At 36.2% G+C, this 26,718-nt stretch overlaps 1 protein-coding gene across 4 annotated transcripts in view; it reads right to left on the bottom strand.

Annotated features, from left to right (window-relative positions):
* AGTPBP1 (ATP/GTP binding protein 1) overlaps nucleotides 1–26,718 on the bottom strand; it is a 233,703-nt gene that overhangs the window by 60,108 nt on the left and 146,877 nt on the right. For all 4 annotated transcript variants that reach the window (XM_036737617.1, XM_036737616.1, XM_036737618.1 and 1 more), the window contains 6 exons: nucleotides 25,548–25,701; nucleotides 24,325–24,505; nucleotides 23,744–23,873; nucleotides 22,213–22,344; nucleotides 19,546–19,722; nucleotides 1,377–1,537 (listed from right to left, as the gene is read on the bottom strand). In XM_036737617.1, the coding sequence (XP_036593512.1) occupies nucleotides 1,377–1,537; nucleotides 19,546–19,722; nucleotides 22,213–22,344; nucleotides 23,744–23,873; nucleotides 24,325–24,505; nucleotides 25,548–25,701 (935 nt within the window). The remainder of the gene's footprint in view (nucleotides 1–1,376; nucleotides 1,538–19,545; nucleotides 19,723–22,212; nucleotides 22,345–23,743; nucleotides 23,874–24,324; nucleotides 24,506–25,547; nucleotides 25,702–26,718) is intronic.

Below are 26,718 nucleotides of genomic sequence, written 5' to 3'. Positions count from 1 at the left end.
ATCGCTCTGCTGAAATTGTTCTCAGAGTTCAAATGATTTCTTAATTGCCAAATTCAATGATCCTTTCTCAATATTCATACTACTTCCCCTTTGTTCATCTTTTGATACTGTTAATCACCACCTCCTATTGAGGAGTTCCTTATTTCTGTTTATGGTGCCATCCTTTCTACTCTCCTATGTTCATAGTACTGGAGCTATTTTTGGAAAATTTTATGATTACTATTCCCTCTACCTCACCTTTCATATGTAGATAGCAGGTCCTATAAACTTTATTCACAAAACTCATTACCATCTTTCTGAATTATTGCAGTAGCCTAAAAAGTATTCCTACTTCTACTCTCTCAAACCCTCCAATCAATCCTTGAAAACATATAATCTATCCCTAGCCATAGATTTGCTCATATTCAAAAATCTTCAGTGGGTCTCAACTGCCTCCTGAATAAAGTTCACATGCATTCAAGGCCCTCTACCCCCTGGCACCAACCAGTCTTTACAGACTTTTTCCATATTACTCTTCAACACACTCTATGCTTGTGCTAATAACCTGGACAAGCTTTCTACCTACCTCCTCAAACACACTGTGCTCTGATACCTCCATACTTTTACTCCTACTTTCCCCATGACTGGGATGACCTCTCTTCACCTAATTCCTAACCATCCTCTAAAACCCAATTCAAATGCCATCACCTCCATAAAACCTTCCGTGTCCACTGCACTGGTGATGCCCTTAGACCTCACGCAGTTGCTTGCTTTTTAATACCTTGAGGTATTAAATGTGACATTATGCATTATAGCTATTGATGTTGGTACCTTATAACTCTGGGGAAATATAAGTCCTGTAAGGACAGTGGTTGTATCTGATCTAAATCCTTTATCTTCTACAGCACTCAGCACAGTTCTCTGCACAGATATAATGTATGTAAAATATTCTGCAGTCTTTAAAAGCACCATATAAATGTCAGCTATTAATCAATGCTTATTGTCTTTGCATTAAGAGACCTAAACATTCCAAAAATAAAAGATTAGTTCCCTACTATAATTGAATAAACTTCCTGGTTTAAAAAACAATTCAAATGCTAGCTTACTGTAGTAACATTGTGTTGTTTGTGTTTTATCTGAATCAGTATGCACTACTGAATTCCTAGTTGCCCCTCCTGGAAATGAAATTCCAAAAATATAAAGCTAGGATTCACTAAAATGTAGTCCTTAATACAGAGTCTAAAAATCAAGAAAGCTTACTATGCAATCTTAGAAACACAACCCAAACTTTAAAATATCCTGAAAATGCTCATGGTTTTCAAAATCTCTTCATTTATCTCTACAGAAATATTGGTAGTTTAAGTCTTTAGAAAAAAAAAATCAAAGGATTACACTACCTTGTTACTTTGCAGCTAGATTCAATCAAGTCATTTTCAAACTCAAGAAGGCTGTTAGGCAGATTGTATTCTAATGGTGACGTCAGTCTTTTCAAACGGAATAAACCAACACAAAATTTTGCTCCCATCTCTTCCAATTCTCGTGTTCCAATCTGTAAACCCTAATAGAGGAAATAAAAATACATATGCAGTTAAGGTCTAATCATTACTATCCTTTGGCCATAATTTAATATAGAAAATGAACTGCATAATCACTTTAAAAAATATAACTAAGAGCTTTGAATTATATTTAAGATATGCACTAAAATATTTATTAACAGTATGTTGTGGAGTCAGCTTAGGCTACAGATGAAAACACCTATCCTAAAAGACACTCTTTTTCTGAGATATATTGTCCATGAGCTTTTTTAAAAAAAGTTATTTAAATCAAGACCAATGGAAGTATGATAATAGCAACAGAGTGAAAGGTTCTCAGACAACAGTCATGGACTCATTTATCACCATGGTCAATTTTGACAAGTCTACTCATGCCTCTCTGCTTAGTTCACTTTGTGTGATTTGCTCCAATGATATATAAAGGAGGTGCCACAAAAATGTAAAGAAATGCTTAGGAGGCATGAAGAAGTTCCTTAACCAAACTTAATGGAACTACAGGACAGTTATCCGTCATTCTCCTGGCAGCCTTTAAAAAACAAATCTGCCAGAGTGGAGTCAATACAGTGGAAAAGAAGGGGAAAGTACAGTTGAGCATCCTCATACAACTCCTCTACAAACATCTAGAAAGTGTAGCAGATTGAATACTGATTGGAAATTCGAGGGAAAAAAAATCACAGTAAGTCATATTTCCAGCTCAGGTCATCACAGGGAGGCAGAGAAGTTCTCAGACATTGGGACTAGGGTCTGAACAAGGGCACACCATACAGAGCATTTCAGAACAGGAACTAAAAAAGGACTGAAGCTATGTACTGGGGCAGAAAGAGGTCCCAAACCCATAGAATGAGACCTCAACCTTGTGCAGAATGCAGTAACAGGTGTCAAATGGACAGCTCTGTCACTCACTTCACCCAGTTCTAGGTCATAGTTTCAAGGGAGGACTAAAGAGGGAATCTAGAAACAGGGATAGCATGCCAGGGTAAGGGGCAGTCAAGGGGCCTTGGTTATGTATTGAGAAAGGAACAAGTTCAGAAGCAAACAGTAGCTGTGTATCTCTGACTACAAGAGCCAAGCAAGATTTCATTTCTAGCCCATAGCCCCATCTGAAGCTGATATAAAAATTTTAAATATAATATTAGCACGGGTACTACAACAACATATCACAAAGACTATACACTATGGCCAGGCTGGATTTATACCTGGAATGGAAGGCTGGTTCAATATTATGAAAAGTATAAACATGATTGGCCATATAATTTTTAAAATCATATGATTATATCAATAGATGCAGGAAAAGCTTTTGACAAGATACAATGCCCATTCCTCTTTGAAAAAAAAACCCAGAATGCATAAAAATAAACAGAGCTTTCCTTAATATGGTAAGTAATATCTAACAAAAACCAAAAGTCAGTATTATTCATAATGGGGGTAAGCTAGGGGTTATTCCAGTAAGATCAGGGATAAAGCAAAGATGTCCATTATCACTATTACTATTTAATATAGTGCTAGAAACACTAGCTATAGCAATAAGACAAGAAAAAGAAATTCAGGGAATAAGCATGGGCAAAGAGGAAACAAAATTGTCACTTTTTGGAGAAAATATGACAGTTGTCTTAGAGAACCCTATATTCAATTTAAAAAATGAAACAACTTCATCAAAGTTGCAGAATATGAAATAAAAACACACAAATCATCAGCATTTCTGTATGTTACCAACAAAATCCAGCAGGAAAAGAAATTCTATTAGAAATAACTAAAGATAATAAAATTCTTGGGAGCCTACTACCTGCCAAGATACACACAGAAACCAAATGAACACAATTACAAAACACTCTTTACAGAAATAAAGACTAATGTAAATAACTGCAGAAATATTAATTGCTCATGGATAGGCCAAGCCAAAATAATAAAAATGACAATGCTACCTAATTAATTTAGTCAGTGCCACATACCAATCGAACTATCAAAGGACTACTTTAGAGAACTAGAAAAAAATCATAAGAAAATTCATCTGGACAACAAAAGGTCAAAAATATCAAGGGAATTAGTGGAAAAAAATTGGAAGGGGACCCAGCACTATTACATCTGAAGCTACAATACAAAGACATAATCATCAAAGCAATTTGGTACTGAATAGATATTAATTAGGCAGATCTTCATTTAGAAACAAATAAAATTTAATTAAAAAAAGCAAACTGGATAGTTTGGGGTCTTTTGAGCTAGGAAGAGTTCTGGAGTTAAGAGAGTAATCTCTGGAAGTTGAGAAGAAATCAAGCTGAGGAGGAAGAACTCAGTTCTTAAGACAGAATTGCTGTTTTTTTTTTCCCTTAGGCATTTTTCATGGGTAAAAGGTAAGAAGAAATGGGATTTTTCTCTCTCCTCTCTAAATAACAGTGTCTTACAGTGCAGCAACTTGTCTCATTCAGTTGGAGAGAAACAGGCCCAGGAAGCCCAGGGGAGAAACATGAGGTCAACACAAGAAGACATCAGGACCCTTCAGTGCTGAAAGAGTGAGATGCCACATGTACTCCCTACATAAATGCCTCTCAACAAATATAATCTAGGTATAAATAAGCTCATTCTTCCCATGGATGGCATATTTGTAAGAAAGTACACAAAAGTTTATGAGAAAATTTTGTTACTATTTTTTATGCTGTGTCATTTCATTAAATTCAGTGGTAGGTGGGGACTCCTGAACTATGATTTTTGAAGCACAGACACACAGAGTATCTGTCTTGAACCTGAGGTGGTCATTCCTCTAGAACACCCAACCTTTAAGGGTGAAGTGTGGGAGAAAAGTCCAGAAGAGGTGTTACACAACCAGGAAGATCATGGAAGAGATGGAATAGCAATATTCCTTCAGATACTTTGAATGACAAATACCCTTTGGTTGAGGTACAAGAAGTACTAAGTTGTTAACAGGTAATACTAAAGCCAGGCTTAGAAATAAATTCTTTTCTCTCTCTCCTCAAAACATATTGTTATTTATTTATCAATTCAAGACAAGTCCACAACCATTAAGCACTTATTATATAAGAGGCACTGTGTGAAGTATAAGAGATACAGAGAGAGACCCTCAAGAAGCTAACAGTCTAATGGGGGAAAACATGCAAAGAACTATGGAAATGCAAGATACAGACAATGTAATATGGAGATAATCTTAGACGGAAGATAATAGCCTCAAAGTCAGGAGGGATACTGGGAAAGGCTTCTTGCAGAAAGATTTAAAAGCTGAATCTTAAAGGAAGCCAGGAAAGCCAGGAGGCAGAGAAAAAATGAGAAAGAATTACAGGCATTGGTGATAGCCACTGAAAATATACAGCTGGGAGCTAGAATGTCTTACATGAGGAAAAGAAGGCCAGTCATTGGATTATAGAGTACTTAGAGGCAAATAAAGTATAAGAAGACTGGAAACGTTGGAAGGGGAAATGTTGTGAAGGACTTCCAATGCAAAATGGTGAATCTTATATGTGATCCCAGAGGGAATGGCGAACTAATTGGGTTTATTTTTTGAGTACGGGAGTGACATGGCTAATTACAAAGTGAGAAAAGTAAGGAAAGACTCGAGGCAGGGAGACATTCCAGGTTATTGTTACAGTCAGGCTGTAATGTGAGGAAGGTCCACACCATGGTATCAGAGGAGACAAGGAGAAGTATTCAAGAGATGTTACAAAGGCAGAATTGACAAAAATTGACAACAAATCGGATTTGGGGGATGAGAGAGAAAGAGGAACTGAAAATGACACCTAAGTTTGAGTCTGGGAGCCTGGGATTATTATGGTACCCTTGACAGCAACAGGGAAGTTTGGAAGAGCAGAGAACATAGGGTAAAAGTAATGAATTCTGAATATACTGAGTTTAAGACGTCTAGGTGACATCCACTTCGCAATGTCCAATAAGCAGTTAGAAAAGTGAAACAGGAGGTTAGGAGAGAGCTTAGGGCTGGATAAATAGATGTGAGAATCATCTCTACAGAGATGATAATTAAACCCATGGGAACTTAGGAGATAACCAAATAAAATATTATAGAGGGAGATGAGAAGAGGGCCCAGGACAGATCCTTGGGTTCTGGACGTAGGCACAACCTAGATGAAGAGTCAGTAAAGGTGGTTAAGAAGCAGCAAGTAAGGCAGATAGGAGGAGAACCAGGAGAAAGCAGACTAATAAAAACCTAAAGAGAAAAATGGTTTAAGGAGAAGGTGGTAAATAGTGTCAACAACTGTAGATTGGTTAAGAAGGAAGAAGATCGAGAAAAGTCATTAGATCTGGCAATTAAGAGATCACTGTTAACTTTGGAGAGAGCACTTATAGTTGAATGATAAGGTCAGAAGTCAGACATCAGAGAACTAAGTGAGAAGAAAGGAGGTGGATGGCATTTTCAAGGAGTTTAGCCATAAAAGGGAGTAAAGAGCCAGAATGACAACTAGCAAGGATGGATAGATCAAATTAGAGTTTTTCTGAAGATCAGGGAGATATGGACATAGATTAAGGTAAGTCACAAATTTATCTCCTGTTTTCAGAAAGTACCAGCAGACATATGGAGATTTGAAGTTTCCCCATCTCTTCAACACTGCTTTGCTATGACACTTCACAATTCTATCCAAGTGTTATATGTTATATGCCTACAAAAATATCTTTTTTCTTGTTTTATTCTTTTTCTAAGTTCATTAATCCTCACTCAAATGCCCTCCATCACATGGAGAACCAAGGTTCTTGTATTTCCTCCAAAGAATATGCATTCTTAATATATAATAACTCTATCACCCTTTTACATATCCTATTCTTTTCAATTAGGTATGCTCTTCTAGAGTCAAATTCCAGTCACAAAACCTGTCCTACCAAGTCTTTGATAACAGTAGAGTCAAATTTTTGTCCTTAAATTGGAACATATATTTTCCATTTATTACTCATATGCTGTGCATTTCTTAGTAGACATCTAAGGCCATCATTTTACTGCTGGTTCTCTTCTTGGATAAGCCTTTCTCCTTCTCTATTTTTTACTCAACATTGTATCTAGTACTGCCCACAGCATGAGGCTCATCAGATCTTATATGGGCAGTTTTTCTACCTCCATCTTCACTTTCAATTTAAGATCCTCGTAATTAGATTTTCAAGACTGGCTGTAGCATATTAGCAAAAATGAACTGTAAATAAGAAGTGCTAGAGCGTCAGGGATGCATAACTGAAAAAAAGGAGGCAGTCCCTCACATCATGTGATGAAAGCAAGTGACGGACAGACCACATGCTATAATGGTATCTATAAAATGTTAAGATTCCTCAGAGAAGACACCTAGTATTTGGAGAGAATGTCCATAGAGGATGTGTGGAAACACAGAGACTGGAATTGCAGAGGAGGTAATCTGAAGTTCTGGAAGAAGTACCTATATCAATAAGATTATAGATCCACTGAAATTCCGGGGGGGTAGGGGGGAGCACAGATTTTCTCAACTGAGGCAAGAAATAAGACATATCTTTTTTTTTAATCCTGTTTTTTTTTATTAAAAAATAATTTGAAGAAAGGATTCTGAGAAGATGGCAGAGTAGGTGAGAAAACTTTAAGCTCTCCAAATTTCCTCTACAAAACAAGGACATGGACTCAAGAGTGAACACTGAGGAGTAGAAATTGACAAAAGCCAAGGTAAAACAGTTGTCCTCCTAAGACAACTCAAGAAGACCCCAGGGAAGGTTCTATCTCCAGGGATGAAGATTTGGCCTGAGGGAAGTACAAACGCCTCCAGGCCAACTCTATGAGAATCAACAAACAAGAAGCCCTGGGGACAGCTGGGTTGGGAGGCTGCCTCAGTCTCAGGAATTTCCACCTCATGGACAGTATAAAGGTCTGATGGCTAAGTAGGAGAAAACTGAAGGACCTTCCACCATCCAAGAATGCAAAGCATAGGTGTGGTGACCAGACGTGATCCTGGGCTGCAGTTGTGGGGAAGAAGGAGCTAACACAGTGCAGCAGTTGAGGTGTGGGACTCTGCTGGCTGTGGGCACTTACGAGAGAGCAGAGTCCCTGATTTCAGCTCCAGGGCAGAGAAGACAGTTGAAGTTTGTAGCTACAGCAGAGAATACAAAGTATTATTCAGGGAATACAGAGAGTTTGCTGGACCATGTGGCTGAGGGCCCTGCCCTTGGCTTAGGTGTGGAGAGGCATGTCCAAGGTTGGACACTCAGAAAATAACCGTAAGAAGTACCTGAGGCCTGGGGCCTGTCCCCACACCTTGGGACTAGAATCATTATAATAATAAGCTGCTAAAAATAAAACAAAATAAAAATGAGTGAGCAAAGGAGAAAGAACCCAACCACAGATATGGGGATAGAAAAGATCTAGGTTCATATTCAGAGTAAGACAAGTGGAGCTTTAAAAAAAGACACTCCTTTTTGCATGAGAAATGTCAAATGGTCACAAGCCCAAAAACAGTTCTTGAAAGAACTTAAAAAGGACTTTAAAAATCAGAGTGATCAAGGAAAAATTAGGAAAAAAAATAAGAGCAATTCAAGAAAATCAAGAAAATTATGAAAAGAAAATTAACCAACTAGAAAAAGAGAATCAAAAACTTAAGGAAGAAAATAATTCCTTGAAAATTAGAATTGGACAAGGGAAAGTTAAGGATGTTATAAGACACCAAGAAATAATAAAACAAAATCAAAAGAATGAAAAAAATAGAGAATATGAAACATCCCATCAGAAAAACAAGTGATCTACAGAAGAGATCAAGGAGAGACAATGTAAAAATTGTTGGACTACCTGAAAGATACGATCAAAATGAAAATCTTGATATAATATTACAAAACGAAAATTGCCCTTTAGTTCTAGAATAAGAAGGCAAAGCAGAAATAGAAAAAAACCACCAATCACCACCTGAAAGAGATCCCAGGAGGAAAACTTATAAGAATATTACAGCCAAATTTAAAAGCTCCCCAAGTTAAGAAGAAAATACTGCATGGAAAACAAACAAACAAAAAAAAACAATTTAAATATCACAGAGCCACAATCAGGATTACACAAGACCTGGTAGCTTGTACATTGAAGGATCATAGGTCTTGGAACACTCTATTTTTTAGAGCAAAAGAGCTGGGGTTATGACCAAGGGTAACTTACCCAGGAAAATTAGCTATAATCCTGAATGGGAAAAAAAATGGACATTTAACGAATTGAAAGAATTTCAGGTATTTGTGACAAAAACAAAAGAACTTAATGGAAAATCTGACATATAAGATCCAGGAGAAATATAAGGTAAAGCATTAATGACCAATTATAAGGGACTCAATAAGGCCAAACTGCTTATGTCTTACATGTGAAAATGTTATCAATACTCTTGTGACTATCATCATTATTTGGGTAGTTTGAAAGAAAGCCATGGGCTGAGCTGTGTATGCTGGGGTGCAACTGAGTAGGGAGAGATAAAAGGGAGTAATTATCTCATACGAATGAGGCATGAAAGGAAGAATTGATATAGAAGAAGCAAGTTGGGGTGGAGAGCTGGTAGTGCTGGACTCCTACCTCAGAAATGGGTTAGGGAGATAAGATGAGGGAGGGACTTTTAGAAAGGTGTGTAAATTAAGAATTAGTAGAAGAGGAAGGAATAAGGGAGAAATTCTTAACATAAGAAGACTAACAAATTTACAAGAATACAAGTCATTCTCCAATTGATAAATGGTCAAAGGATACGAGCAGGCAGTTTTCAGAGGTAGAAATTAAAGCTATCTACAATTATATGAAAAAATGCTCTAAATCACTATTGATTAGAGAGATGCAAATCAAAACAACTCTGAGGTACCACATCACACCCATCAGATTGGCTAACATAACAAAATAGGAAAATTATAAATGTTGGAGAAGATATGGGTAAGTTGGAACACTAATTCATTGTTGGTGGAGTTGTGAGCTGATCCAACCATTCTGGAGAGCAATTTGGAACCATGCCCAAAGGGTTATAAAAATGTCCATACCCTTTGACCCAGCAATACCCCCTCTAGGGCTGTATTCCAAAGAGAATGGGAAAAGGACCCACATGTACAAAAATAATTATAGCATCTCTTTTTGTGGTGGCCAAGAACTGGAAATTGAGGGAATGCCCATCAATTGGGGAATGGCTGAACAAGTTGTGGCATATGAATGTAATGGAATACTATTGTGCTATAAGAAATTATGAACAAGCAAACTTCAGAAAAACCTGGAAAGACTTATATGAATTGATGCTGAGTGAAGTGAACAGAACCAGAACACAGTAATACCCACTGTGTGCGATGACTGACTTTGATAGACTTAGTCCTTCTCAGCAATGCAAGGACCTAAAACAATTCCAAAGGACTCATGATGGAAAATGCCATCAATATCCAGATTTCTCTATAACTATGGAGACTGAATGCAGAGAGAAGCAGACTATTTTCTTTCTTTTCTTTTTCCTTTCCTATGATTCCTCCCACTTGTTCTAATTCTTCTACACAACATGACTAATATGAAAATATGTTTAATAGGAATGTATATGTAGAGCCTATATCAGATTGCATGCTGTTCTGGTAAGGAGGGAGCAGTAAAAAAAATTTAAAACTTATGGAAGTGAAAGTTGAAAACTAAAAATAAATAGATTAGCTGAAAAAATTAAGTAGACTAAAGTAGAAGGTGGGGGGAAAGGATAAGGGGTGGACTCAAGAGAGGTGGATTGATTAAGTAATAGGTGGGCAAGATAGTAGGTAGAAGAAAATTAGACTAGTGAGGAGGGATAGGGTAAATACGGAAGATAGTGAGGAAAAACAGAATGGAGGGAAACATACAAATAATTACAACTTAGAAAGTGAATGGGATGAATTTACCCAAAAAATGGAAATAGATAGCAGAATGTATTAAAAATTTGAATTCAGGAGCCAAGATGGCAGCTGGAAAGCAGGGACTTGCGTGAGCTCCCCCCAGGTCCCTCCAAAAACCTAAAAAAAAAAGGCTCTGAACAAATTCTAGAGTTGGAGAACCCACAGAATAGCAGAGGGAAGCAGGGCTCCAGCTCAGGACAGCCTGGATAGTCACTGGGTAAGGTCAAGCGCACGGAGCTGGGAGCGGAGCCAAGTGGAGCCCAGCATGGGCCGTGCCCGGCCCAACCAGACTGGGAGCTGGGCGGAACAGGCCCTAGTGTCCTGAATCAGTGAGCTGCAGCAGTTACCAAACTTCTCAACCCACAAACACCAAAGACAACAGAGGAGGTTAGTGGGAAAAGCTGCGGGGACATAGTAAAAGGAGTTTGTGGTTTGGCCACTGCCCCGAGAGCAGAAGAGGTGGTGCAGCTCTGAGGACTAAACTACAGCTGCAGTTGCTTCCAGCCCCAGGCCTACCTGGTGGGAGGAATTAAGTGGCAGATCAGAGTGGGAGTGCAGAGCCTGCTGAAGATCTGAGTCGTGGTCCAGGTTGGCAGTTCTTGGGGGAGGTGGAGCACTGGTGTGGCAGAGCTTGCTGTGTAGAAATAGCTCTGAAAACAACAGCGCAGCCCCTCAAGCTTGGAACAAAGTACTCCCTACTCTACAAGCAGGCGTACCCCCCAAAAAAACTCAAGGGTCAAGTAGCTGGCTGGGAATATGGCCAGGCAGTGAAAACGCACCCAGATTCAGTCTCAGACTTTGGAATCTTTCTTTGGTGACAAAGAAGACCACAACATACAGCCAGAAGAAGTCGACAAAGTCAAAGAGTCTACGTCAAAAGCCTCCAAGAAAAACATGAACTGGTCTCAGGCCATGCAAGAGCTCAAAAAGGATTTGGAAAAGCAAGTTGGAGAAGTAGAGGAAAAATTGGGAAGAGAAATAAGAGTGATGTGAGAAAACCATGAAAAACAAGTCAATGACTTGCTAAAGGAGACCCAAAAAAATACTGAAAAAAAATAACACCTTAAAAAATAGACTAACCCAAATGGCAAAAGAGTTCCAAAAAGCCAATGAGGAGAAGAATGCCTTGAAAGGCAGAATTAGCCAAATGGAAAAGGAGGTCCAAAAGACTACTGAAGAAAATACTACCTTAAAAATTAGATTGGAGCAAGTGGAAGCTAGTGACTTTATGAGAAATCAAGATATTATAAAACAGAACCAAAGGAATGAAAAAATGGAAGACAATGTGAAATATTTCACTGGAAAAACCACTGACCTGGAAAATAGATCCAGGAGAGATAATTTTACAATTATTGGACTACCTGAAAGCCATGATCGAAAAAAGAGCCCAGATATCATCTTTCAAGAAATTATCAAGGAGAACTGGCCTGATATTCTAGAGTCAGAGGGTAAAATAGAAATTGAAAGAATCCACTCATCACCTCCTGAAAAAGAGCCTAAAAAAAAACTCCTAGGAATATTGTTGCCAAATTTCAGAGCTCCCAGATCAAGGAGAAAATACTGCAAGCAGCCAAAAAGAAACAATTTGAGTATTGTGGAAACACAATCAGAATAACACAAGATCTAGCAGCTTCTACATTCAGGGATCAAAGGGCTTGGAATATGATATTCTGGAGGTAAATGGAGCTAGGATTAAAACCAAAAATCACCTACCCAGCAAAACTGAGTATCATGCTCTAAGGCAAAATATGGACTTTCTATAAAATAGAGGACTTTCAAGATTTCTTAGTGAAAATACCAGAGCTGAATAGAAAATTCTACTTTCAAACACAAGAATCAAGAGAAGCATGAAAAGGTAATCAAGAAAGACAAATCATAAGGGACTTTAAAGTTGAACTGTTTTATTTACATTCCTACATGGAAAGATGATGTGTATAATTCATGAGACCTTGGTATTAGGGTAGCTGAAGGGAATACACACACACACACACACACACACACACACACACACACACACACACACACACACAGAGAGCGCACAGGGTGAGTTGAATATGAAGGGATATCTAAAAAAAAAATAAAATAAAATTAAGGGATGAGAGAGGAATATATTGAGAGAGGGAGAAATAGAATGGGGTAAATTATCTCACATAAAAGTGCCAAGAAAAAGCAGTTCTGTTGGGAGGGAAAAGGGGGCAGGTGAGGGAGAATGAGTGAATCTTGCTCTCATTGGATTTGACCCGAGGAGAAAATACATACACACTCTTACCCTACAGGAAAGAAGGAGGAAGGAGATCAAAAAGGGGGGACAACAGAAGGGAGGGCAGATAGGGGGAGGAGGTAATCAAAAGCAAACACTTTTGAAAAGGGGCAGGGTCAAGGGAGAAAACTGGATAAATGGGGATAGGCTAGGAAGGAGCAAAATATAGTTAGTCTTTCACAATGTGAATATTGTGGAAGGGTTTTGCATAATGATACACTATGTTGAATTGCTTGCCTTCTTAGGGAGGGTGGGTAGGGAGGGAAGAGGGGAGAGAATTTGGAACTCAAAGTTTTAAAAGCAGATGTTCAAAAAAAAAGTTTTTACATGCAGCTAGGAAATAAGATATACAGGCAATGGGGCATAAACATCTATCATGCCCTATGAGAAAGTAAGGGAAAAGGGGATGGGGGGGAGTGGCGTGACAGAGGGGAGGGTTGACTGGGGACCAGGGCAATCAGAATATATGCCATCTTGGAGTGGGGGAGGGTAGAAATGGGGAGAAAATTTGTAATTCAAACTCTTGTGAAAATTAATGCTGAAAACTAAAAATATTAAATAAATAAATAATGATTTGGAAATGATATTTTAATTCAACTGGAAAGACTTAGCTCTATGAAGAAAGATGCTATTCACATCCAGAGAAAGAACTGACAAATGGAAATACACATAGTATGATCTTACATACATGTCTGTGTGCGTGTGTATATACATATATACTTACACACATATACAGATACACACAGAGAGATACATATGTGTGTATGTGCATGTTTATAGATATATACGTATACATATATGTTTTTGCGTTTAATTGCAGCCTTCTCTGGTGAGGGGAAGAGGAGAGAGAAAAAATAAAATAAAAAGTACATAGCAAAGAAGAAAGCACAAAAAGATTGGGTTGCTTTGAAAACAACGTACAGGATTTATTACATATGTGTTCATGAAATGGAAATTTATTATTTCATATTGAATCCTCTCTCATGTTCTGCTGTGTACACAGAAATGTTTTTTCTTTTCTTGTTCTGTATTTAAGTTTGAAATGAATAAAAATTGAAAAAATAAGTTGAGCAAAGTATTTAAAATGAATTTATACAATTTAAAGTAAATAAACAGTTATGCTTTCTTCACTATCCACTTTCTGAAATGAAAATGCTTCTCTAAACTTAGCCCAATGGATGTTGCAGGCAACTTCTTTAAGTAATATCACCCAAGGAAGTTGCAACCTACCATCTGCCGCCTTCATTAGTATGTGCATGTTGCTGAATGAAGGTGGAGAAAACCATTTAACCATCCTAAATGAAGCCACTACAAATGTCTGTTACATAACCGTAACTCAGCCTTTTCTGTTACAAAGCAATCCTTTCCTATCTCCCTAGTTAACTCACTATTCCATTCACCATAACAGCTTCCAAGTCTCTTCACCCTTTCTCAAAACTCCCATGGCCACCTTTCCCCCAAACCTCTTAGCTAAAAACTTTGCCACATATTTTACAGAAAAAAATTGAGGCCATTCATTAAGAGTTCTCTCTTCTGCCCTCCTTCTTATCTCACATCACAGAGATGACTTCTGCCACTATCTTTATCTCCTTTCCCCCTGTCTAATGATGAGGGCACCCTTTTCCTTGCCAAAGCTATCCCCTCTACATGCACAAGTGATCCCACTCCATCTCATCTCCTCCAGAAAACTGCTCCCTCTATCATCCCCAACCTCTCATTTATCTTCACTCTCTCCCCTTCTACTGCCTACAGAGATGCCTATGTTTCCTTCACCCTCAAAAAATTTTCCCTTGGTCATTCCATATCCCTCATGCCTCTTGTGACTAAAGTCCTTGAGGACGTCAACTATAATAGATGCCTGCCCCTCTTCTCTCACTCTCTTCTTAACTCTCTACAATCTGGCTCCTGACCTCAGCATTCAATGTAAAACTGTTCTCCCTTAATTGCCAATCCTCATTCTTCTTGATCTCTCTAAAGATCAATCACCTTCTCCTCCTCGATACTCTCTTCTATAGGCTTTCAGGTACTAGTCTCTCCTGGTTCTCCTCTAACCTGACAGCTCCTTCTGAGTCTCCTTCACTGGATTTTCATCCAGATCATGTGCAATAACCTTGGGTGTTGCACATCATTCTGTCATGGGCCCACTTCTCTCTCTATACTATTTTGCTTGATGATCTCATCAGCTCCCATGAATTCAATTATCATCTCCATGTTGATGATTCTCAAATCTACTTATCCAGCCCTAATCACATTGCTGACCTCTAGCTTTGTATCTACAGCTGCCTGTTAGACATCTTGAATCAGATGTCCTATAGAAAACTTTATGACATCTCTCAAATATGCCCCGATCTTTCCTCTGATACTTCTACCACCCCAGTGCAGGCCCTTATCACCTCACATCTGGATTTTCACAATAATGTGCTGATTGGTCTGCACACTAGTTCATCCTTCAACCAGTCACCAAAGTGATTTTCTTACAGCACAGGTCAGACCATGCAATCCCCTTACTCAAATTCCAGTGGTTCCCTCTCACTTCCATCATCAAATATAAAATCCCATGTTTGGCATTCAAAGCCCTTCATAACAGCCCCTCCCTTCTTTCCAGTCTTCTTATACCTTAAATCCCCCCATGTACTTTCCACTTGAATGACATGGGTCTTCTTGCTCTTCCTTGAAGAAGGCATGTCCCAAACTCTCCTGACTCCTTTTTACTGGCTAACCCCCATTCCTGGAATACCCTCCCTCCTCATCTTTGCTTCTTGGCTCCTTCAAGTCCCAGCTAAAATCCTACATTCTACAGCAGGGCTGTCCAACCTTAGGTTATCTTAGGGCTGCATTAAAATAAAATAATTATTCGAGGGCCGCACCCAGAATAAAAAATACAGTACACTAATAGAAAGTGGGGAAAACGCACATCACCATTATGACAGGCAAAGACACAAAACAACAAAGTGACAACACAACAGTATAAAGGTAGGGGCATACTGACTAGTCTGCATCATACGGAAAGCATGCCACAGATCTACCAAAAATTCTGTGCAATATGTTCCATCCATAATACTACTTAAAAACACCAAAGAAAATTAACATCAACAAGATTATTTATTAGTGATGGAATTAAAAAAATCTAATATGCATTACCTGCAAATTATTATTTTATTTTTTCCGCTCATGAAAATTAAAACCCACAGGCAGGCTGCATAAAATTGAACTGCGGAGCTGCATCTCCCCTCTCCCCCATTTTGGACAGCCCAGTTCTACAGGAAACCTTTTCCAAACATTAATTCTTATGCATTTTCTCTGTTGATGATTTCCTATTTATCCTTTATATAGCTTGCTTTTAAATAGTTGTTTGCATGTTTTCTTCTCCATTAGATTGTTAACCCCTCAAGAGCAGGGGTTGTCTTTTCCCTTTTTTTCTATCCCTAGCACTTAGCACAGCGTATGGTACAAGGTGCTTAATAAGTGTTTGTTGACTGACAGATGTCAATTAGAGAGAAAATACTCTCAAACAACTTTATATTGGCCAAGCTAACTACATTCCTAAGGTACACAGCACTGACTTAAAGTTCAAGAGAATGAATCACAGAATATTACTTACCACAGAAAGCACATGCTTTATTGTAATCAATCTTGTTTAAATAGAACTTTTGGACATCACCCCAAAGGCCTATACAAATCTATCTAAATGCCTTCATTAAAACATTCATTTTCCATCTTAACCTAAAATGTTTTAAAAATTTTATAGTCTATTTCTGGATTAAGTTATAGTAATTAAAAATGAAGTACATTTTATAGCTTAAAAGCAAAATAAAAACATTCTCAAGGGTAAAAGCATGACTACTTCTTACAGTCTTATTAGCCTCTTGTAGGTTTTTAACACTAATGAGCTAGAAATACATAAACATATTGATATATTTATATATCATGAAGAGAAAAGTTTCTAACAAAAACCTAAATTTTATAGCTATTGAAAGCCTTAGTCACATACTTTTACTGAAGATTTTTTAATCTATTTATAATATACTAAGCCACACATCTAAAAAGGAAATCTATATTATCAGGTATGTTATTATTAAAATATTTGTATAACTATTAAAAATAAAAATAACTTTTAAAGAAAATGGCATGTAAATTGTAACTTTGCATTTTAAATAACTATTATTTTCTTGTGATTCCCAGTTAGAGCACCACAGCACTCAAAGGTACTGAAACTCTTACCTGTGGAACTCAGAACCTCCCTCTTCCCATTCCTAAATGGACCAATTTTAAAGCAATTTCTTAAACCACCTTTTCTCTGACAGTCTCTATAGTCCTTATCTGTAGTTCATAACAATGATTTATAAAGAGCCTGTTTCCACAAAACCTATAGCCTAAAAGGTCCCTCCCCATTATTTTGAGGTAGCTAGAAAAAAGAATATCACATAATGGGAAAACTGGGCACTGCCAACAAAAAGCTTGCTCAACATAATATACTGTTCATTAAACTTCCCTTTCAACTGGCCCCAAAAGCACAACTCTCATTACAAAATCTCTGCATGCTTTCTAGTTTATTACAGTTTAAGATTCAGTTTGGCTCCATCAACATTTAATACCTTTAGATATATACTACAAAATTTTATTTTTTAATCTTAATCAATGAGGAGGCTATTAGGATTTTCACAAGTGCACATTTGTAATAATCTTTTATCTCAGGCTTACAAAAATGTTTGAATAGCAGATTCATTATCCCTTTTCCCTGTGGAGAAAAAGGCTCAGTAAAATAATTTATACAACATGCTAAGATCTTTCAGAAACAAAGCAAGGAATATAAATATCCAGGTTTTCTAATTATTTATCAAATGTCTTATTTATTACATATAAAATTTTCATATTTATATATCTGAAGTGACTTTGAACTTTGAAAAATTACTTCCATCATGTATGTTAAATATCTCCCATTTTTAAATGTCCTTACTTTTAATGGGAAATTATGATAGCAATAAGAAAACCTGTAATGGGCAGGATTATCAAAGTAAGATGACTGTGATGATAGTAAGCACTTTATAATTTTTAAAAAAGCCTTAATACATCAAACTCATTAAGATCTAAATAGCTAGTTAATAAAGATAATGTATATATGACTACAGTAATGTATACCTATTAATACACATTATCATACACAGTAACCTACTACAAATATGTTTATATTATACTCTATTATGGAAAGACCAGGAGGCAACATAGTAGAATGGAAAGAACTCTTGACCGAGTCAGGCATCTTGGATGTGGTTCCTGCTCTGCCATTAAGTTCCCATTCAACAAGCCCTGAAAGTATGAGTCTCACTGAAAAACCTTTACATGCTTCCCAGTTTATTAAAGACTGACAATGATTATTTTGACTTCATTAACACAGCATTTTTAGACCTTCCATTAGCATATTTCTTCATCTAAAAGATGAGGGAATTGGACCTGATTTCTAAGATGACTTCAGTTCTAAAATACTATGATTTTATTCATAATTCTATTTCTACATCTAAGATATGAAGAGAGTGAAAAAAGTTTCCATTGAAAAACTACTATTTATCTGGAAATCAATCTGGCATAAATAAGGCCTACACCAAAATTTCATACCATATTCTAAAATAAATTCAAAATGGATCTGTGACCTAAATATCAAAGATTATGCCACTAAAAGATAGTGGAAAAACCTTGCTATCAAATTTTTCAGATAATGGTTTGGTATTAAAGATACAAAAAATCATTAAGAGAAATATATGTCTAAATCACTAATAATAAGAGGAATACAGAGCAAAACAATCCCAAGGTTGACAAATTGACAAAGATGACAAAAGATGGAAATATTCAATGCTGGCAAGGTTGTAGAGAGTGAGGCAAACTACTGCTAGTGGAGCTATGAATTAACATGAACTCTAGAAAGCCATTTGGAATTAAGCAAATAAAGTGACTAAAATGTTCAAATCATTAGACCTGCGGATTCCATTGCTAGGCATGTGCCCCAAGGAGGCCGCAGATAAAAAGGCTTCATATACACTAAAATATTTATAGGATCACTTTTTTCTATTAGCAAAGAACTGGAAACAAAGTATATGCCCATCAACTGAGGTAAGGCTACACAAAATGTGGTACCATGAATGTAATGGAATATTACTGTGCTGTAAGAAACAATGATCATGATGAACAGAGAGAAGCATGGAAAGGATAATATGAATTGGTGTAGAGTGAAGTCAGCAGTGTTAAGGAAACAATACACACAGTAACTACAACAATGTAAATAAAAACAACCATCACAAAACAGACTAAAATTACAAAGAAAAACCTTGGTCCCAAAGAAGAGACGTGAGAAGACTACTTCTCCCATTTCTGTGTAGAAGTGAGGGTCCACAAAAGTGGAATATTGCATATATTTTCTGATTTTTCATTGTATTGATCAGTTTTGCTGAATTTTTTTCTCTTCTCTCTTCTTTTTTAAAAAATGTCTTTTAAGTTTTAAAGATTGCTCTCTGAGAGGGAAAAGAGGAGGAATGCAAGGGAAAATAACAAAAAAGAAGAAAATTCATTACAAGTTGCTAATTTAATTACCAACTAGAAGTGAACCTTAAAACACTTGCCCCAGATCAGAAATTTAAAGGAACTAAGACAATAATGAAACTACAAGGGAAGATAAGAAGTTATTTAATTTCATCCTAAAGGCAGAACTATATTTACAGATTAGCTTTGTCTGGATTTATCACCAATATTATATATTTTTTGTGTTGTGGGGAAAAATGAGTTAATATTTAAAAACAGATCTTGTTGTCACTTAAAAAGTGCTATTATGCACTACTAAACATAGGGTTTGCTTTTAAAAAAGTCTTCTAGAACAAGAATGGTCTTCTCAATTGTCTATCTTACATGGAAAACTTTTTGTATGGAAGCTTTGATTTTACCAGAAGGATTTACCTTGTATTTTCCTTGATCACAGCCACATAATGTGCTCTCCATGGTGTAGCTTCTCTGTACTCCTATTTCCCTCCATACAACAACACGGGCTGTAGATTGTTTGGACTTTTCTACTACAAAGCTGCAGCTGCTCATGCAGAATGCTGGGGCAGTATGGCTCAATATCTTAGGCAAAGTCTGAGAAAGAAAATCAGTAGAATTTTTCAAAATTAAATGAAATTATAATGATTAGTCTAGCTCCAACATGCCCCATAACTTCTCAATTACCCCACTAAGAATTCTGAATTTTCTGCAGAAAATACTCGGAAGCTGTTCATATAATCATAGCTTAAATTGACATAGCACTCTAAAAATTCTTCTCTCCTAACAATCCAGTAAAGCAGTCAATTCAAACTGTTATTTTCCCAGTTTTGCTCATGGTCACACAACTTGTACACAGCAGAGTCAAATTCTGAAGATAGGTCTTTAGACTCTGAATCCAAAGCTCTTTCTAGGATTTCTCCTGCTGCTTTTCAAATTGTGGTTTTGGTAAACAACTGTCACCTCAACTTTAGGAATTCCAGAGACAAGGTTTTGAATTCAAACGAGTTCATAACTTCAATATCAGAGATGATGTTAAATATAAAAGCATTATACAAATAAGTAGTAATTTTTCACTTAAATTTTACTAGACTCCACATTTCCTAGGAAATAATATTGCTACAAAAGGTAAAGAATTAGTCAACCTACTAATTAAAGACAAATTGAAGAGAAAACGAAGTTCATTTTTTAGAATAGGTCAATCAAAAACTAATACAGTTCACTTTTAATCTCTATTACCCTTAAACAAAAATGAGTAACTGAAATCAGTACAAAAGCCTCTACTAATGAAAGGATTTCCAGTTCCTGGTTTGGAATATTTATTTACAAGTCACCCTTATTCCCTTTATGAGTCTTCATTTTGTCTGAGTTCTATTTGCTGCATAGGCCCTGGCAAAGATGAGAATGGAGATATGGATGACATGTTGATATATACCGCTAATCAATCATAATATTTATTCCTTAGCAGAGTAATTGCTGGGGAAAGAGGAAAAGCAGACCCAAGGGAAGAATAATGGCTCCAAATAGGTGAGGAATATCAATAAGTTCCCTTTTTCAGAAATATCTCCCCAATATTTCTTAGCAATTACAGATTTGATTCAATTTGACAAATATTTATTTAGCATCTACTGTGTATCATACTAGTCACTAGGAATTCAAAGAAAAAAATGAAACTGTTTCTGCCCATAAAGGGTTTACATTCTACTGGTAAGAGATGATATAAATATCTAAGTAACTAAAAAGCATGTACAAGGTAATTTTCAAGAAGGCAAAAACACTACCAGTTGACTGGGAGAGGATGGCTGGGAAGGCCTCATGTAAGAAATAGCACCTGAGTTGTGTTTTATTTTACTTTCTTTGTAACATGACCCTTGGACAGTCTGGTGAAGCCTACAGATCCCTTCTCAGAATAATGGCTTTAAATGCTTAAGTTAAAATATATAGGCTTACAAAGGAAACCAATTATATTGAAATAAGCAATTTTTTACCATGTATGCCTTGAAATCTATACACACAAAGGGGTCTGTGGACCCCTGGTTAAGAGCTCCTAATTTGAAGGACACTTAGAATTCTATATGGCCACAGTGAGGAACAAATGCATTCCAGCACACACAAAGGCAGAGAGACAGGAGAAGTCCATGGAACTATGAACAGTTGAGTTCGATTAGAAAGGAGAGGATGAACGCAAACAATATGAAATAAGACTGGAAATACGGGTGGGAACCAGATTATGGAGGACCTTTAATGCTAGACAGAGGACTGAGACCACAAAAACCTACTTCATTTAACAAAGACTCATTAAGCAACTATTACACATAACATAGGATGGAGGTTGTAACAAAACACTCAACTCCCACTGAATGTTGATAGGAACCTGATGCCTTCCTCAGACATGTAAAACCAGAAACTTTTCTGAACACATAAAGTGAAAAGAACACTATATAGAACAAGTATGTTATTTCTAGAGTTTAATAAGAATTTATGTGGTCCTTGCCCTACAGACTAGTGAATGATATTCCTTTAAATTTCTGAATGCTGCCTTTCTTTATTTGTTCCTAGAAGTGATTTTTTTTTTGTTTGTTCCAGAAGAATGAAGAAAGAACTACAAGCTAAATTGGCAGGGAGTAGTGATGAACATATAAGATGAAAAGATTTCCTGCTGGGAAGCCTGGGCAACAGTGGCCCTTTAGATAACTGGGAATCATAACTCCACAGTGAATTTTCATGAGAGAGAGTCAATGGACCTGGAATAACATCACCAGGATAGGAGAGCTCCAAGGTGACTCTTTAAGGAAATCTTCTGGAAATCTGGAACATAAGTTTGCACATGTTTCCAATGTTAAGCACCCACACTGAGGGTTGGCATTTTTGGGTCTTCCTAGCTATGCTGTTATCCTAAACCATGCCTGTATTTTCAGATGTCCATAGTTTCTATTTCATTCTTCAACTTATTTTAAAAACCTTTATTGAGTAGCTATTTACATGCACAGGGGGAGAAGAAAGAGGAAGAAGGAAAGTGAAAGGAAGAAGAATGAGATTATAGGCTCTTCTACAAAGTGGAGAAGGCACAAACTTTATAGAACTCACCCTGTATCCCACATCTTCAACCACATCACAAGAGGCAGCATTATCATTAGTATGCCACACAGTCTCCTTGATGCTGCAGCCATACATAAATACATTTTTCTTTCGAGAGTGACCATGATAATCACAGTAAACCTATAAGTGACAATATCATATTCAGATCATTTTAAAGTCATATTTTAAACATTATCAAAATACAGGTAAGTATCCTCAAACCTGTTCTGGAATTATATTTCTAAGCCTCTTAACCTCATTAGAGCTACAATTTAACATAAATTAAAACCATTTCAGGAAGTAACACCCAGGCTTGAGAAGACTTAACCTCTGGTAAAATCAATGCCTGCCAATATTCTGCAGGCCAAACTATAGGTTCTACTGATTAATTTTTTAACCTGTGATATAGCTGTATAACATTTTTCTCTTTCCAATTCTATTACAATTTTTGTTTGCAAAATGCAGGTCAAAAGGTTGCTGGAGTTTTAATTAATTAGTCAGAAATCAGACATTGAAAAAATAATTATAAAAATTATATCAGCATTTTTAAAATGAAAAAGTAAAAGACAGATTTACAAGTTGATTGTGTATCCTTACGTGAAGCTTTTCTATCTTTTCCAAAAATAGCTTAAATAATCTAACTTAAATAAACTGGAAATATTTAATGAAAGTTGAAAGGCAGACATGCTCAAAAGAAAGAAAAGAAACACACACAAGCATTCAAGCAATCCAATATACAGTCTCACATCACACATACACCATCCTAGTGATGGCTCCTCTGGAAGCTTTCACAAACTGAGTACTGACCAGAAATTTCTTAATTTGTGTGCATGAGCCCTAGCACAAATGTCATAATGATTCTATTGGGGAAATTCAAGATTTTAAGAATTTAAATGATGCATATATCCAGTGATATTCCAGTGATGTTCAAACAGGGAATTAAACACCCTGAATGAAGTACAGCGACTGATACCCAAGTCATTAAAATTTCTAGAACAAGTAAAAGTTGAAGTATAAATGGAAGTAAAAAGTAAAGGTCTGTCAACTGTCAAATGTGAAGAAAACCACAAATATTACTTTTGAATTAAATTGGAAGAAAATACAGAAATACAAAATTGCCAAACTGAGATGATCTGATTAAATATTCATAGAATAGTAGGATCACAGATTCAGTACTAGAAGGGAAATCATCCTATTCACAGCTTTCATTTTATAGGTGAGAAAACTAAGGCTCTGAAAGATTTTACAAAGAGCTCTAGTGCTTTGTTTTTTTTTATTATCTAAGTATGTCAATGTATTTATTAAAATCAATGAAGTCACTTCATCATTACAGGGAAATGACAGGGAAATTAGTAAAATAAACATAAAAATTATTAGATGTGTTTCTTTTATCATGTTTTTCTTTATATAACCAACACACACCACAGCTCCCTGCACACAGTAGGTGCTTAATAAATGTTTCTTGATTTTAAAATATTACTATGGATTTATAGATTCATCTCCTTGACTAAGCAGCCTAAAAACAAGAGCTGACACTTACCAGAGGTAAACGTTTGATTGCAGCCATATACTGCAGTAAACCTTTAGCATGGTAAATTGTAGGATGCAAATCTGGGTTTGGACTTTGCCACTGCCGGTTCAAATCTTCTCCACTTAAAGAACAACGGTGGCTACACAAACATACACACAAAGAAAGAAAGCAACTTGTTATCAAAGCCATTACTTAATCCATTTAAAAATATTTCTAATTTAAATTTGTGGTTATTTTTACTATGTAATTCAAATGTACAAAGCTGTCTAATTCAGAATAAATATATAAAATTCTAACTGCCACTATAGTGAGATATCATAAGCTAGAATTTTCCCAAATTTTCAAAAATTAATATATGTTCTAACTGTAAATCATATAATCAAAATCACCAGGCATATTTTCATTCAGAATTATAACAAATAACATATAACTAATTTAAAATTAATCCGAATTTTTCTGTATGAAAACTTGCTTTATTTTGGGATAAAAACTGACGTGCTTCAGTTTTCCAAATTAACTTGAACACTGACATATCAACAAACCTTAAAGATCATAACAGTAATATTTTTATAGTAGTAGTTTTAACTTACTTTCCATTAATGACACCATCTGGGTTTAGCATAGGGACAATTTTAAAAATATAGGATTCACGCAAGCTCTGAGCAGTAGGGTTATTACTCATGAGATATTCCAAAGTTCCTTTCATAACCCAGCTTGAATTCGTTTCTCCAGGATGTACTCGAGCGGATAAGAAAATATAAGGGCGATTTCCTAAATATAAAAGTCATGTTAAAGCAAACAGTTAAAAGTTTAAAATAAAAATTTTTTATTAAATGGCTTTGGAAATTTATCTACTTAACTATGGACCTGAATACAAGATGACATAACAAAAGAAAACAGCGATCACTACTTGAATTTTCATAATTTTTTAAAATCTATCATTCTCAAAAAAGCTAAAGGAAACAGGAAGAAGTATATATTTATATCCCAGTTTTATAGGCATTAAGGTTAAAGACCTATCAAATATCAATACTTAATTTCCAAACTACTGTATTTTTGCATTGTTTTGGCAGTTAATCCTACAAAAGAACTTAGCTCATCCTCCCGTAACTTAACTCATATCAAGGTCACCATATAAATGAGTCTCTCTTCATTTCTTTTCCTTTGTGCAGAGAAAACTGTCACTTTGAGACATTCTGAAGGTAGTCTGAACAGAGAATACCTCTGTGTGTGAGTGTGCATGTGTGTGTGCTCTCTATTACCATAGGATCATGGATCTAGAACTGGAAGGGTCCTCAAAAACCCTCAAGTCTATACCCTTCATCTTAGAGATAAGGAAATTAAGCACCAGGAAGTAAGTGACTTTTCCCAAGTCACACAGGGAGTAAGTAGCACAGCCCAGGTTGTTTAACCTCAGGTCCTCTTCCTCCAGGATTAGTGTTTTTTTCACTGTACCATGTGGACTCCCCTCTCATTTATTTTTCTAAAAATGGTAATCTATATCAACTTCTCCATCAAAATTATATATAGAGAGAGAAAACATTAAAGATGAGACATTTTGAAACTCTGAAGATATTTGAGGAATAGTTGAAGGTGGGTATCTAATTGTGCTATCATATTAGATAAGTTTCTAAATATAAGTTATTACATTTAAACACCAAAAGCCTTACTTAATGAATTCTTCAAACAATATAAAGGCATATTATACTTTAAATGCAATTAGTTTAGTACTTCTTTAATTTTTAAGGAAAAGACTGTAGCCAAGACAACTAGGAAACATATCTGTGTTTTGTATAAAGCAATTTATACTTACTAAATTGACAGATATTTTCATAATAATTGGACTCTGGCATAGCGGTTATAGTCAATAAAGGACAGCTGTTTCCAGACAGAGTTTCACATAACACATCTTGTCGAAAATAGATTTGCTGAGGGTTGTGTGACGATTCCAATTTTTGAAGATGCATCTTGATAACAAAAATGTTTAAAAAGCACAGCATAAAGTCCTTTGTAAATCTCCCTTACGGTATATGGAAAGTAGAGCATTCAGGATTCTATACCACTATAGGTGGATGGTAACATAGTAACTTTATAATTTACACAAATGAAAATTTAACACTTCATACTTCTACCAACATAGAACTCAATTCCTTAAAAGTAAAAAAAAAAAATTCCCTTCAGAACATTCTTTCAAAGTAGAGAAGTCATGTTCAACATACATAATCATTCTACTCTGGAAACAAAATCATTTTCCTCAAACATCTTTGACAGTTGAATCAATTGTATTATCTAACTCTTGCTACCTCAATACAAATCATTTCAGCTAGCTAGCTCATAAAAATTAAGGAAACGTGAGTTTTTGCTTTGTGACACTATGAAGATGTTGTAAAACTCTCAAAAATAACTATGGAATAAACTTGGGACTAACATTTCCACACACAACTATTTCTAGACTGTAAGGATGGGGTTTTTTGTTTGTTTTGGTTTGTTTGGGGAGAATTGGACCTGTAGTTTCATTAGTATGGGAGGCACATAGTAAAGAATAAGGAACTTCCATTAAAGCAGATTGGTACCCTTCCTGGAAGTTATTGTCTTAAAGAGTTGCCTGGGGCACTGAAAGATTGAGTGGCCAACCAAAAATCACACAGCCAGGAAACAATAAATAGGAAATAGTCTTTGCTTTAGGGGGATTTATAGTTAGACAGGGGAGTTAGCACATACTCAGAATCCTAATCTGATGCCTCATTCAACTTGGAGGTAACACCAAATTGTGGCTATGTCAGCAGAGCACATTTAGTTGTAACACAGCGTATATTTTCCTAAAAATTATCTCACTATGCAAAATTGCACCATAAAAACCACAGGGCTTATGGGAAAATTGGGTTAGGGACACAATACTTCAAGTAACAGATGCTTCTTTTATTTTTTTTGCAGTGTTGTCTCTGATGGTCTAAAATGTGGACTTCTTAAGGCCTGTTGCTTAG

The sequence above is a fragment of the Trichosurus vulpecula genome, chromosome 9 (genome assembly GCF_011100635.1).
Source record: "Trichosurus vulpecula isolate mTriVul1 chromosome 9, mTriVul1.pri, whole genome shotgun sequence".
NCBI classification, from domain to species: Eukaryota; Metazoa; Chordata; class Mammalia; order Diprotodontia; family Phalangeridae; genus Trichosurus; species Trichosurus vulpecula.
Note: the sequence above shows the minus strand (reverse complement) of the source record. Positions and strands in the feature narration are given on the sequence as shown.